The 14,876-nt window shown below is 60.2% G+C and overlaps 1 protein-coding gene across 10 annotated transcripts in view; it reads right to left on the minus strand.

The window, feature by feature from the left end:
* The window catches only part of PTPRF (protein tyrosine phosphatase receptor type F), an 85,683-nt gene that overhangs the window by 23,564 nt on the left and 47,243 nt on the right, over positions 1-14,876 (minus strand). For 7 of the 10 annotated variants that reach the window (XM_082364025.1, XM_082364030.1, XM_082364028.1 and 4 more), the window contains exons 8-13: positions 8,089-8,358; positions 5,972-6,553; positions 5,616-5,752; positions 5,033-5,177; positions 1,111-1,416; positions 267-460 (exon numbers count right to left, since the gene is read on the minus strand). In XM_082364025.1, coding sequence (XP_082220151.1) covers positions 267-460; positions 1,111-1,416; positions 5,033-5,177; positions 5,616-5,752; positions 5,972-6,553; positions 8,089-8,358 — 1,634 coding nt within the window. The remainder of the gene's footprint in view (positions 1-266; positions 461-1,110; positions 1,417-5,032; positions 5,178-5,615; positions 5,753-5,971; positions 6,554-8,088; positions 8,359-14,876) is intronic. The other 3 variants (XM_082364032.1, XM_082364029.1, XM_082364024.1) reach the window with 1 other exon arrangement.

The raw sequence follows: 14,876 nt of genomic DNA on the forward strand, positions 1-14,876 counted from the left end.
CTGCCAGGCTGGGACTGTCACCAGGGCAGATGGGGCTGGCCGAGCCTGGACTGGCACAGCTCAGGCAGACCTAAGACGAGAGGAGGCAGTGTTCCTGGCACCTGGCCCTCACCTCCTGGTCTCAGCGCTTTCCTAGCCCGATACAGCAGGATGTCTCGGTGTCACAGTCCCTCTGAGAGCACGTAGGGGAGGGGAGCAAACCTGGGCTCCAAAGAGGAAGTGGAAAATGCTGGTCTCGCCCACCCGCCCACCTCCCAGTGTCTCACCTGGGCCTCGGCCAGCATGACGTCCTGGATGATGGGTGGGCCGCGGGGCTCGCCATTCTCTAGCCGCACATAGGTGACCTGGTAGCCGCGGATCTGACCGTGCTGCTTGCTGGGGACGGGCAGCTTCCAGGAGACGCGCACGGCAGTGGAGTTCAGCGGCTCCACCTCCACCTTCCGTGGCGGCCCGCTGGGCACTGGGGACCAGGTGGAGAAGGAAGTTAGGTGCGTGGTATGGATCCGGGCTCAGGCGGGCACAGCATGCTCCAGGGCCTTGCCTTCGCACCCCACTGCCCCAGGAAGGCCCTGATGCAGTTTCCTTAGACTGTCTGCCCTGGAGAGAAACGTGGAGGGCTCCCTCTGCCTGGCATGGGCAAGAGCCCGGGACCCTGCGACTCCTCTGGCCCAGGGCTGCCTCACTTGGTGGGGAGGGCAGAGGTGGGGAACAGGTGGAGGCGGGGCACCAGGCCTTCGACCACCCCAAGTCAGCACAACCTGGCCTATCTCCTGGGCCCCACATCACGCCAACGTCTAGTGAGGCAGAGCCTCAGTGATTCTCCTGAGTGATTCTACTAGCCTCCCCAGTCCTCCTCCTTTCAAATCTTGGGTGGGCTGCCTCTTCGGCCTTAGCCTTTTAAGGTTCCAGCTGCCTTGAGGAAGCCCCGAAGCTGGGATTTGGGCAAAGGCTGTCCCACGAGCTACATCTCCCCAGTTGGGGCCATTAAGCCTGCACTGGGAAGACAGCAAGTCCTTCTGGGCTTGCGGGAGGCCAAGGCCCTGGGAGCCCAGCGCAGGGGTCCAGGCGGCACGGCGGCCCCCGCCCCCGCCTGCCCTGGGCGCTGCCTACCGTCCTCGTCGGTGCGCACCAGCACCGGGCTGCTCTCGGGGCCGGGGCCCACGTCCGTGTGCGCCCGCACCCACACCCGGTACTCCGTCCACTTCTCCAGGCCCACCAGGTCCCAGCTGGAGTGCTCGCGGCCGATGCCGTCCACCACGTGCCGCTCACGATCCTCGCCGTCCACCGCCTCGTAGGCCACCGAGTACTGGGTGATAACGCCGTTGCGGCTGTCGGCTGGCGGTGGGACCCAACTTACCCGGACCGTGGTGGAGCCCACGCTCACGCACGTCACCTTCTGGGGAGGGGCGGAGGGGGCTGGGGAAGACAAATGGGGGGAAGCAGGCAGATGGAGGGTGGGGGTCAGAGGCATGGCGACCAGTCACAGAGGACGGGAAACTCACCCAGGCAGGCTACTCCCCAGGTGCGTCATGGCTATCCCAGGGCCCCTCCAGGCAGGCTACCGCCACTGCCGCCAGACAGCCCGGCTCCCTCTGGACTACAGGCTCTTCTTTCTCTCTCTCTCTCTCTCTCTCTCTCTCTCTCTCTCTCTCACACACACACACACACACACACACACACACACACACAGAGCTCTAACACAGCGCCTCACACACATACACTGTCTCACACACAACGCACAGGGCATCAGACACACACAAGCACGGGGCCACGCCACCGTCACTCCTGGTCACACCCACAACCACACACGGAGACCCTCCCCAGCTGCTGTGCTCACAGTTCTCTCTCTTCTCAGGACAAGTGACCTGATGGCTCTTCTGGTGCGAGGCTGCCTCGACAGGGTGTCTGCGGCTGAGCCACAGGAAACCGCAGAGACTGGAGGCCCTCAGGCAGTTTGAAGGGAAAGTGCCCATCGGAGGGGCTCTCACTCATCAGGCTCCTTGGGTGTTAGGAGGTGGGTCTGTGCCCTCCTCGTTCCCAGTGATGTTTCCGGCTCCTATTCCCACTGAGGACTCTGCTGCCATCATTTGGGCTTTCTCATCTCAAGTTCTGCCACCACCTCCTGCTCAGGTGACTCCAGCAGCCCCTCGATCCACTGGCTCATCCAGAGATCCCTCATCTTCAAGGCTTTCTCCTCCCCTGCGCTGCTGTGGTCCTGCCCCAGATGCTGCCACTCTCTCTAAAACTGTGGCCTCCAATACCCCCTCGCAGGCCCTCACCTCTTGGCCCAGCTCAGCTGCTCAGGGCCCCCAGCACTGCACCTGCTCCTCACCCCCGGGGACCTCACCCATTGACCTACCTCCTTACTGCCCTCGATACTCAGCTTAGAACCTCACCACTCTTACCAACACCCCAAATTCCCCTCTCTGAGCTCCTGCCCAGCCCGTCCCAAGCTCTGAAGGAACCCACCCCCCATCTCCTCCAAGGTGGCATGGGGGTGGGTAGAAAAAGCCACCAAGGCAGGTTGGCACTCTGTGAGCGCCCCATGGCCTCCCCCGGGCCGTCCATGCTGCCGGCCGGTCTCTGCTCTCTGCCCGGCTCCCTCTGCCATTTAATACAAAACACCTTCCACCTCCTCCACGCTCCTCAAACCTCCAGCTCCCGTCGCCTCCCTTCCTCTCAGCAAATGACCCCATCTCCTACTTTGCAGAGAAAACCGAAGCCTCCCAACAGCAGCTTCTCCGTCTCTTGCTACCAAACCCACCAGCCTGCATCGGCTCCGAGTCTCTCCTTCCCTCCCCTGGGAAGGGAGAGGGGTGCCCTCCTGTCCAAGGCCAATCTCTCCCATCGCCCGTGCTCTGCCCTCTTCCCTACCCCCTGAGCCTCCAACTGTCTTTCTCTTTTCCATATTTTTTACTTCTCCTCATTGACACATTCCCAACAGCATTTAAATATGCTCAAGATTTCCCCATCTTAAAAGACACATCCCATCCTCAGCCCCAGAGCTTCCCCCCGCTACTGCACCAGCTACAGCGTCCCCTTCCCCCAGCTAAGCTCTCTGTCTCTACTTCCTCACCTCTCATACACGCCTCGTGGAACTCCAATCATCTTCGGCCCCTCATGCCAGGTCCACCCCTCCACATTACTAGACCTAGCGGACACGCCTGCGTCCCTCTGGCCCTGATCACTCAGCAGCAGCATCTGGTCTCCTTCTTGAAACCCTCTTCTTCCAACCTCCAAGACTCCCCTCTCCTGGATTTCCTCCCGTCTCTGGTCCTCCTCACAGCCCCCCTCCAGCCCCGGGCCTGGATTCCAGCAGCCTGCCAAGCATCAGCACCTGGATGGCACACAGCATCCTGAGCTTGGGGGCCTTGGAACCATGTGTGCCCCTCGCACCTGCTTCTGTCCCGTTTCCTGTCCTAGGGAGCGGCACCGCTCTCCTCCCAAGTCTCCACACCACGTACAAGGCTTCACCCAGCGTGTCCCTCTCTCTCTCAGTCTCCTACACCTAACCCATCCCCAAGTCTGGCCAGCGGCATCCCAGACAGCTTTCCTATCCACCCCACCACCTCACCTGAGCCGCCGTCTCTTGCCTAGACTGATGCACGGCCTCTTCACTGGTCTCCGGTGTCCTGTCGGGCTGGCCCGTGCGTTTGCACGCGGTAGGCAGGCAGCCCTCCTGCCTGTCCTCTGTCCCCGAGGCCCTGAATGCTGTGGGCTGGCGGCTGCTCCAGCCACACTGGCCAGCTGCTCGTCCCTGACCACAACCAAGTGCCTTCCTGCTTCTTGGTCTTTTGCACCTGCTGACCCCTTGCCTGGGGCCTCTGTGTCACCCAAGGAAGCCCTCCTCGACCCCTCAAATCAGATGAGGTTCCCGTCACATCATCTCTCCGCTGTCTCCTCTGCAGCACTTTACACAAATATAATTAAAAGCTCATTTGGATAACTGTGGGTTTAATATCTGTCTTCCCCACTAGACTAGGACCCCCTTGGGCAGAGGCTGTGTCAGGGTTGTGCTGCTGGCCCTGCAGTGTGCATGGGCCCCTAACAGGAGCATGGCAGGTGCTTATGGAATGAATCTATGAACGTCGGGTCACACGTGGCACATTCACACAGTCCCATGTGACATGGACAGCCTCAGAAGACCATCACATGTCATCACATGTGCTCACTGTCTCAACGCCATGATCCCAACCAGCCACTCACGCATGGTCCCGTTATCACATTCAGCCTCACAGACAGTGGCCCACTGTGGCCACGTGACCAGACAGCCTGTGGGCTCACGGTCTGTCACTGGGACAGCTGCAGAGACCCCAGACACCCCGAGACACACTCGCTGGATCCCAGTCCTAAGAACAGCCACACAGACCCGATCAGTGACATACACGTTCAGGTGCTGCACAGCTAGCTGCTCGAACGTGCACATGCTCACGGCATCAGAGTCTCACTCGCGCAGGAACACAGTAACACACCACACCACAAAGCGGGCTCACACATGGCCTCACGGACAGTCCACCACACGGGTGGCCACACAGTCCCAACGCGGGTCACACGGTCTCATCTGTCCTGTGTGCAGCTGGCTCAGTGTGATTGCATGGCTCACACAGATTCTCATGGAGGGGGCAAGAGGTAGGCATATGGGTAACAGGGAGATGAGATGTGGGGATATGGGGAAGGAAGACGCCCACCAAAGCAGGTCTGGGACACAGTGAGCACAGCGGTCCCTCCACTGAGGGTGGCCCAGGGGGCTAGTGTGACCAGCACCGAGCGAGTGGGAGGAGGAGATGAATCAGAGACATAGAACTTACCTGGGTGGGGGTGGGGCTGAGGGAGGGCAGGAGTCGGGCAGGGAGCAGCGAGGGCAGCAGCCGCCTGGATGCAGACTAGAGGGCACTTACCTGTCCCTCACTTGGGGTCCAGACTGAGCCCAGGGCCCAGCAGATGTGACCACCCACCTGGTCGAAGGGAAGGGGTATGTGTGCGTCCATGTCCCGCCCAGCCGTAGCAGACAGTGGCCCCGGGAGACACTCACTGGATTGTGCTGTGCGAGCCTCAATGGTGGGGGTGAAGACGCCCACCCCCATCTCGGAGCGGGCAGCCAGCTGGAAGCGGTACAGGGTGTCGGGCTTCAGGTCTTCTACAGTGTAGGAGGAGGTGGGGTCGAAGGTCACCTTGTGCTGGAAGAGCAGGGAGCACTCACTGACTGCCCTGACCTGAAAGGTCACCCCCAACATGGGCTGCAGCTGATCCCTGGGGACCCACCGTGGCTGCAGGGCTGGTTCCTTGCCACGTGGCCACCTGGACCACGCAAGGGCACCTCACCGACCACATGGCCATGGGAACACCAGGGATACGTGGCCCCAGGGAACTTTAGGGCTCTACTGGAGCCACGTGAGCCACAGAGCCTAGGAGACCCAGGACAGACCTAGGGCCTTTGTCCCTGGCACAGGAGTGACAAAGACTACAGAACCACACAGGCCACATGGGCCCCAGAGCCTCAAGGGGCTGTGCCCACACAACCACAGAAATCCAGAAGAGCCTGCCTGGGTGAGCCCACCACAGATCGCCAAGGACCAGGCGGAGCCCTCCCGCCTCTGGCCCTGCTGAGCGCTCACCTGCTGGCCCGCGTCCTCCGCCGCCCAGTACACCAGCTCATACTTGATGATCCGCTCCTGCGGAGGCAGCAGCCACGAGAGCTGGATCCTGGTGTCGGAGTCCGCGTCGGCCTGGAAGTCCGCGGGCTGGGCGGGCACTGCAACACCCCGTGCCCGGCGCCATCAGCCTCGCCAGTCACCCCGAGGGCAGGGGCACCCAGGGGAAGGAGGCGGGGGAAGTCAGGGTCTCACCCCCACGCCCGCCCCGCCTCCCCCAGTGGCCGTGTGGGCGGACACGGGCCCCAAGCTCATGGCTGAGGGAGGAGGTGCCGCCCAGCCCTGCCCACCCCAGGTCTGCCCGGCCGGCCAGCGCCTACCTCCCTGCTGTGTCTTGACCTGGATGGTGGGGCTGGGGGGGCCGTCACCCACGGCGGTGAAGGCCAGCACGCGCAGGCTGTAGGTGATGCCGGGCAGCAGGCTGCCCACGGTGGTGAGGAGCCCGGCATCCGTGTTGTGTTTGTGCCAGGCGCTCAGGGGGCGGCGGGAGTCGGGGGTGTAGTAGACACGGTAGCCCCGCACCAGGCCGTTGGGCTCCTCAGGCGGCTCCCACTGCACCAGCATGGTGCTGGCGCTCAGCATTCGTGCCTGCACGCGGCGCGGGGGGCTGGAGGGGGCCTGCTCCCCCGTGCGTGCCCGCACCGCCTCGCTGGGGGGCCCGCGCCCGATGCTGTTCACCGCCAGCACGCGGAAGGCGTACTCCGAGAACGGGCTGAGGCCACCGATGCTGTAGCGGGTGGTAGCCACGCCGTCCACCTCCTGAAAGGGGCCCTCCGCACCCGCTGGACGGTACTGGATGCCGTAGTAGGACACGGGCTCTGAGTTCCCAGAGTCCCAGGTCAGGGTGACACTGGTGGCAGTTGTCTCTGTCACCACAAGGTCAATCGGAGGCTTCGGCAGCGCTGGGGACAAAGTGCAAAGCTCAGGGCTGCCTGAGGTCATGACCCCAGGAGCCAACCCTGCCCTTGGGATTCATCCAACCGGAGTGTGGTTGAGCCCCACAGCCCACCCTGAAGAATGGCCTGGAAAGCCCTTGGTGACCTCTGAGTTCACTTAGTGGGGGCTGGTGGCCTTGGGTCATTCACTGTCTACCCAAGTCACTTCTAGGACTCCTTGGATCCTCCCTCACGTCAGCCCTGGTGACTCACCTAACAAACAGACCCAGAGGGGCCCTGCCTGGGCCCGATGCAGATGGGAGGCACACAGGCTGGGGAGCAGAGATCTCTGCCTCTGCAGCATGTCTGGGCTCCTCCATTGGCAAGAATGTGTAACAGGGGCTGGGACAGGGAAGATACTTCCTTAGGGAATGGCCCTGGATTTGAGAAAGCGTGACGGGCTGCTGGCCTCACAGACCACGTGGCTTGGCTCAAACTGAAGGTGAGGTCCCAGGTCCACAGCCAATCACTCAACAAATAATACTGAGTGCCGACTCTGTGCCAGGCACTGTGCTAGGGCTGAGGACACACTGTCACACAGTCACCCCCCTGCTCTCGTGGGGTTTACACTCCAGCGTAAGAGAGAAATGATCAGTGAGTTGATAACCATGGTTCTGGTATGGGTAAGGACAGCAGAAAGCAGGGTGCTGAGATGGAGAAAAATCCAGGGGTGTTCTTGGATGGGGTGATCGGGCAAAGCTTCACAGAACTGAGACCTGGAGAGCGAGATGGAGCCAGCGATGGCAAGGGAGGGGTGAGGGCACGGCGAAACCGAGGACTGTCAGCCTGCTCGGTTCATGGCAGTGAGGAGCCTGGTCTTCATCCTAAAAGCAGCCGGAAGCCACTGGAAGGTGTTTCTCCCTTTCTTTAAAGGGGGTAACATGATCCTGCTTTACCTTTTGAAAAAGATGATTCCAGCTGCAGAATGGGGGGGGGGGTGTTGGAAGGGAGAGTGGAAGCAGGACACCCCAAGGAGTCTGCTCTACATGCGCCTGTCCCAGGGCTCCAGGCGGGGAGAACCCACCCTCCTTGGCTACTGTTTCCCATCCTTCTTGCCAGGAGGCTGGTAAAGCCGAGGGCCTGGTGCTATGTAGTGGTTAGAATGGTGTGCGGTGGGATCAAGATGTCCAGGGTTCAGGTCCCTGCTCCATCATTTACCTCCGTATGACCCTGCACCTCAGTTTCCTAACTTAAAAAATAAAATCGGGACAATGAGAGCACCTATCTCCAAGCACGACACCACCTGAACAAAATAATCTTTGCTTACTAACCAGCACAGCATCTGCCCCCAGGGACCCAACACCTGTTAGCTATAATGATTAAGACAATTTCTGACAGAAAGCCCTCCCTCCACCAACTAAGGGCCAGGAGGACCCCGAGGCCGGGCACCAGGAGAGCAACGACCCTCAGCCCTGCCTGTATCCCGGCAGCCGCACTCGCCTGCCACGTCCCCTGCTACAGGGAAGGCCACGGGCCATGGCAGGCACACCAGTGGCGCTCACCTTTCACGGTGACCTGGGCCGTGGCCTCAATCATGCCCAATGAGGAGATGGCCACGCAGGTGTAGTTGGCGGAGCGCACCACGTTGCTGAGCTCCAGCACATTGCGGCCGACCGGCATCTCATCCTCCTTGGTGAGCTCCTCGGCCCCCATCATCCACTTCACATAGGGCATGGGTGCACCCACGGCGACGCACGTCAGGTTCACGCTGCCGCCCGGCATCACCTCCTGGCTGCTGGGAGGGATGGAGAAACGAGGAGCCACGCGGCGCACTGCGGGAGGAGGGAGAGAGGCACTCACAGCCCGGGCAGGACATGTGGGGGGATGCAAGGGCAGGGGCCCCTCATCCAGGAAGCCCCTCTCATCAGAGCCAAGCCCACCTCAGAGACAGGAGGGGTGGAGTCCCTGGGTCCCGGCTGACCACCTCCCACCCCGCTCTCAGGGACTGTCTGGAACACGAGAGATTCCACAACCAAGCTCCCATTTTACAGCCTAGGAAACTGAGGCCCAGGGTCACACAGGGACTCACTGCAAGGCCTTGTCAGGGCCACATCCCAGGTCACCTTCCAGTGCCCGCCCCTACCTGCTCCTGACCCCCCAGGGGTCTCCAGAGGGGCTAGCTGGGGCACTAGTGAAAGAGATCCAGGCATCCCAGGGTGGAGGGTCCTCAGAGCATGACTGGGGCAGGGCAGAGGGTCAGCCCGGAAGTGACACGGCCACCTTCTCTCGAGCCACTGCCTCCACCTCCAGACCATGGTCCCAGGGGAAGAGATGAGGGCAGTGGCATGACCACCTGCCAGGACCTCAGCCATGCTCAAGGCACAGCCTGAGAACCCAGGAGTAGGGGCAGCCTCCAGGAGGGACTGGGCAGGGGCTTGGGTTCAGGGCGGGCCAGGGACGTGGTCCGCGGGCAGGATGGGCATGACGATGGCAGTAACATGATGAGGGTGTCAAGCAGACGGCCTTCAGCACCAATGAACGAGGATCTCAAGGGGGAGGGTGGCTGTGCCTGGCCACGACCTCCGGCCTTGGGCTCCCCGTTCAGAAGGTGTTCTGAGCCTCTCAGTCCAAGGTGCAGCCTGGACCCCCCCATCCCCCCGCCAAAGTCACAAGCTCGGCACAGACTTTTGGAACATGCAGAGGGAGGGAAGGCAGGCAAGACCTAGCCGTGGGCAGGCATGCTTGGCATGCAGACGGGGCATGCAGCTGGTGGGCAGAGGCCGGGGTGTGTCCTTCCTGGGCACCCCTACACACAGGGCTGGAGAAGGCAGGCAGCGAGCCTAAGAGACCAGAGGGGACCACGCAGAGTGTGGGTCTCTGAGGGCCCTTGCTGGGGAGCCCAGGCAAGCGAAGGACCCATGATGCTACATCGAGAGCACCTCCACCACAAGTGCCAGACTGCTGCTCGCACGGCCCAAAAGCACAGAATCAGAGCTCGAAGTAACTGCAGACACCACCTGGTCCAACCTATGACCTCGTTACACAGGGGTCAAAGTGGCAGCCCACAGACCAGACATCCAGCAAATCACCAGGTCCTGCTAACGCACCACCTAAAATATCTTTCAAACACTAATTTCTCTCCAAGTCCACAGGTGACTGCCACCTCCAAAGGCCAAGCCACCATCCTTCCCTGGATTGCTGTACCAGGTTCTCCTCTGCTCCTCCTGCCTTGCTGTCGCCCTCTGGGCCCCCGACCCCGTAACTGGCCCTCCACAAACAGCTGGCACAAATCCAAATCTGCTCATATCACCCCCATGTTATAAATCTCCCGCATGGAGTTTTAAAGGACTCCTCAGCCCAGACTACACCTTACTCAGCCCCTGCCTCGACTCCAAGGTCTCCAGACAGAACCAAAGCACTGCCAGTGTCCCAGCGGGCCGGGCATGACCACCACCAGGGGCTGGGTCTACTTCCCTCTGTGCCCCAGGCTCACTGGGCTCTCAGCGTGTCTCGTGGGTGTCCAGTGTTCCGCCTCCCCTTAGAATCGGCATCCTCATCTTCTTAGGAGAACCATCTCAGCCCCCACTCTTGGTTCTTGGGGTACATGACCCAGATCTGGCTAACAAGATAGAGCCTTCGGACTGCTGTGAAAACTATTAGAAGAAGGCCCAACCAAACCGTTCAAATATCTGGATCTAGGCCTGCCTGACACTAAATCTGCTTCTACGTTTTTAGTTTTGTAAGACAAAAGTTTCCTTGTTGCGATTAAGCTGATAGTAGTGGGCTTCTGTCACCTGTCCTAAAGCTGGGAGTCTACACTGAATGACAACAGCACATTACAGGTAGAGCAGTGCTGTGCGGCAGGGAACAGGTGGATCCCGGGGACGTGGTTGGCAGGAAGAAGCCTCGACAAAGAGCCTCCTTTGAGCACTCCCCGCAAATAGCACAAGGGTGAGGCTGGGAGGCACGTACATGGTGCAGGCACTCCCTGGGCTCTGGCGCTGAGCCTGGGGGGCAGGCCACGGAGGAGAGGCAGGCCTGCCGGTGAAGGCACAGCCCTGGCTCGAGCAGAAAGGCACAGCAGTCTTCTTAACTAAGTGAAGACTCTCCTCTCAGCCAGTGGCTGCCCTATCTCCTCCTTGTTCATAGGCATCCAAATGGGTTTGGGGGAAGGTAACCACTCTTGAGCACCTCCTATGTGCTGCAGGTTTCCACACCTCCCAGTTACAGACTGGGGAACTGACTGAAGACTGACACTTCGGGGACGTGCCCGAGTTTACACATGTACTAGAGTAGGTCTGTGGGATGAAAAAGCTCACGCCCCTTTGAGGCCCGGTTCACAGGGCTGAAAAGAGAGACCTAGGAGGCTCCACGAAGAAGCTTCTGGGTCAGCCGAGGCTGCCAGGAAAAGACACTTTCCAGCTGACATGAGGATGGGCCTTGAGCCTGTGTCAGGTCACAGCTGCAAGCTTGACTGTGGTCAGTGGCAGAATCTTGGGACCTGATCAGGTCCCTGGACATAAGAACAAAGAGCCCCAGGAGAAGGAAGCAGGTCCTTGGCCGATAAACCTTGGGTCCCAAGCTAAGCAGTGCAGGAAACTGACTGGGCTTTACCTCAAATAGTCCCGGAGGACAGGGTTTTCTGTGCCACTGCCAGGAAGCGGAGGCCCCTTGGGAACTAACATTGGGAAGAGTTTTGTTTTTATTTTTAATTTTCCCCCTCCTAGATACAGGTGGAAGGGAGAACCCCAGGGGCTAAGGTGAGTGAGAGGTCAGATGTGACCCTTGGGGTCATCCCTAGCACCACGCAAGGGCCTCAAGCCCAGGGACTCCTGGAAGGCACACCCTGGCAGGGCGCCACCCTTCATGCTTTCACAGGGATACACAGCCACACACGAGAAGCCTGGACGCGGTTTCCCACAGCTCAGACTCATCTTCCCCACAGTGTGAGGGAGGTCAGGGTAGGTCCACAGAGGGAGGGTGGGGGCAACAGAGGCGAGAGACTACCTCCTGGGACCCCGAGTGCCCATGGGGGCCCGCACCTGGGACCTGCCTGGATGGCCACCCCCATCCCAAGAGCCAGGGGTGGCTGGCGTCTCCCTGCAACAGTCCCACCGCCACTCCTCCCGCTGTCACAGACACAAGGCCTCCCAAAGGGGAAGGACTCGCCCAGGACTCGGTCTATTGACAGAAGCAACAGCAGGGAAGGAAAAACCAGAGCCGGGGAAAAATGCACTTAGTGTCTAATCTTGAGCTCCAACAATGCCGGTCTATTACCGTTCCCCGTGCATCCTCAGAGCTGACATTTTATAGACAATTTCCAAAACAGGGCCTTGCCATTGCTGGATTATATTCCAGCTGTAACTTTTAAGTCTAATAATTGGAGCTGACAACCCGCTATGACAGGGCGGAGAGGCACCTGGAGGCATCGGCATTCAGTGGGGTGACAGCCTAACCGCGGGGGCAGGCAGCCCCGCAATCTGCATTCACTTGCGGAAATTTCTCTGATGAAAATAACACAACATTCAGGAGGGGATAAGGGGCAGGATCCACTGTATCAAGATAAAATAACTCTTTAATAAATAACCTTGTGGCTGCCGCAGAGCAGTAATTAAATGCCGGCGCACTCGGCACACACTTTTAAGTAAAGCTGGAAAAATGTAAGATGGAATTATCAGCGCCAAACAAATTACCAGCCGGGCAAATCCCCCCGGAATATTTAGAAACTCATTTATGCCTTCCCATTAAATATTTGTGTACATGCTTATTTTTGGTGGGACCACGGACGGGGAGAAGAAGGGACAAGGGACTAGGAGGGTGGGGGAAGGGGTGCAGGGGGAGGCGGCTGCAGGCTGGGCTCTCTCTGCTGATGACTGTTTTCTGAACCGCCCCGGCAGATCTGCCCGGTCAGCGAAATGGTGTAACTGAAATGCCCCAGAGCTCAGGAGTGCATATGGATGGATGCTCAGGGCTGATATCTGAGCCGAGGCCACAGCCCTCCTCCCGACTGGCTCCCTCTCCCTCGTGGAGGAAACTCAAGCCGCAGAGAGAATGCAACAGGGGACCAGGTGGCCCGGGTCTGCTCCCTGGGGCTTAGCCCAAAGCCCAGTAGACAGGAGAACCTCCTCTGAGCACTCAGACCATGTGACACAGGAAGGACCGCTAGCCCCTACTGCTGGTCCCAGGACTGGAGGTAGGGGCCTGGCCCTGGGGGTGTGAGACTGCTCTGGAATGGGCTGGTGGAGTCTAAGAAGTGCTCCCCAAACTGCGGCTGGGCCAGGGCCTCTTGTAGGCTCCCACGTGGGCCTCCCTAAATGGCAGTTGACCGTTCAGTCAGGTGTGAGCTCTTGCTCTGAATGCCCAGCACCCAGCATGGGACTGAGGAAGTGCCAGCTGTCTGGGGGGCTCGGGCAGAGAGAAGGGCCTGGGGCAGGTGGAAGACCCTCATCTGGATCTGGTCGGAGACGGAAAAGACAAGTCACTGGGAGACTTCCTCAGTGAGCCAAGATGGCGCCACCCACCCAACACCCCGGACCCTAAACTCAGTAGGCAGAGCAGGGCTGTTGCCCATCTGGCCTGGGAGAGGGGCTCAAGGACAGCGCACACTCTGTAGGACTTTCGCCCTGTGCTGCAGGATCTTGAGGGGTGAGCTCATTCTCCATTAGCCTTTCCCCTTCATCTTTCCAGTGGTTTCGACTGAGCTTGGACAAACGTGGGTTTTAGGTAAGGGGAACTGTGGAAGGCCCCACAGGTGTGCATAAAGCCCTACAGCTCTTACTGCACAACCACTCCTGAGCTCCACCTGGAGCAGAGAGCTGGCCTGGCCTGGGCACAAAGGCAGGGCCCAGTCTCGTGCCATGCACCATGCCCACTTGACCTCCCCAGCAGGGGAGCCCAGCTAAGGGGACATGCAGACACGTGGGGTGTCAGGGACCCAAGCAGCAGAAACATGCGGGGCAGGGGGGCCTGCCCACCCACCACTGGTCCTGCCCGCCTGCCGCCCAAACAGTGGAGCGCAGAGCCCAAGGGGCGGGCAGGCCTGACTGGGGCCTGAGGAGCTGAACAAGCCCGCTGTTCCCTACGGACAGAAGCATCGCGTCGATGGGCGAACTGTAGATGGATAAGAAGTGAAAAGGACCAACCTTCTCGCTGATCTGAGAGATGAGAGTTTGGGTTGATGGCAGAGTGCGATGAGGATGAGGAGGAAATAAAAAAAAGACAAGGAGAAACACAGAGAGAGTAAAAACAGGCCAACCTTCATCTGCCCACACAGTACGGAAACGAGACAAGACTCTCGTGCCCCACGCACACGCACGTGCCTGCAGGTGCGCGCGGACCACGCCGCTCACAAAAGACTCAGGACTCATGGAGGACACGGCGGACAGGGCTGCGTCCCACTGGCAGGCACCAGGTGCCAAGGGTGGGACAGGGAGGGGCAGGAGTGGGGCACAGGCAGGCCCCCATGCCTCACGCGCACCTCAAGGCTCGGACAGACCCAGTGAGCTGGGTTCTGGGGTCAGGGCCCACCCAGCCCACAAACCCATCAAGGCACATGGGCCACTAGAACCCCGCCACCTTGAGGCAGCCCCACGCTGGGTGGCACCAGAGTGTGAGCAGCTGGTCTGGAAGCCTGTAGGGAGAAAGGCCGTAGAGCCATCGCCCTGTTTAGAGACAGCTGTGGCCCAGCGGCCAGGTCCCTGCAGAGAAGGGGGAAGGGTGGGGGTAGGTAGGCCAGGTTCTGTGGGAGGCGTGGCTCCTCCCTGGTGCCTGGCAGCTGTGTGTCCTAAGAGCTGGAAGAGAGAGACGCTGTGGATGGAAGGAGAGAGTGAGTCACTGGGGGAGGGAGTCGGACGGAGAGAGGTTGGTCCACCCAGCACGCCTGGGCATGCTAGACTGTGGGTGGAGCTGCGGGCAACTGTGAGCAAAGTCAGACGAAACTGGGTGATGCAGGCCCAACATGGCTATCCCCACAGCGGAAGCAGCTCCGGACTGTGTGCCCGGCACTGGGCCAGGAGCGTTACATGCACGGTCCCATGAAATGCAGCAACTGCAGGTCTCAGAGAGACAATGGGAGCCCCGAGTCTGGGGGACAGAGGGACGTGAGGTGGACACTGAAGCCAAATCCGAGGAGGAGACACGGCCTCAGGCGCTGTGGGCATGGCCGAAGACAGTCAGAGACGGATGGAGATGACAGCCAGCGCGAGGCTGTCTATCCAGAGCAGTGTTTCCTAATGGGGGGGAGGAGGATCCCCCCAGGCGACACTGGGCAAGCTCTGGAGACACTGTGAGTTGTGACAAGGGGGTGCTACGGGCACCTAGTGGGTCAGTAAACATCCCACAATGCCCAGGA

The sequence above is a fragment of the Balaenoptera borealis genome, assembly GCF_965194805.1.
Source record: "Balaenoptera borealis genome assembly, chromosome: 1".
Lineage (NCBI taxonomy): Eukaryota > Metazoa > Chordata > Mammalia > Artiodactyla > Balaenopteridae > Balaenoptera > Balaenoptera borealis.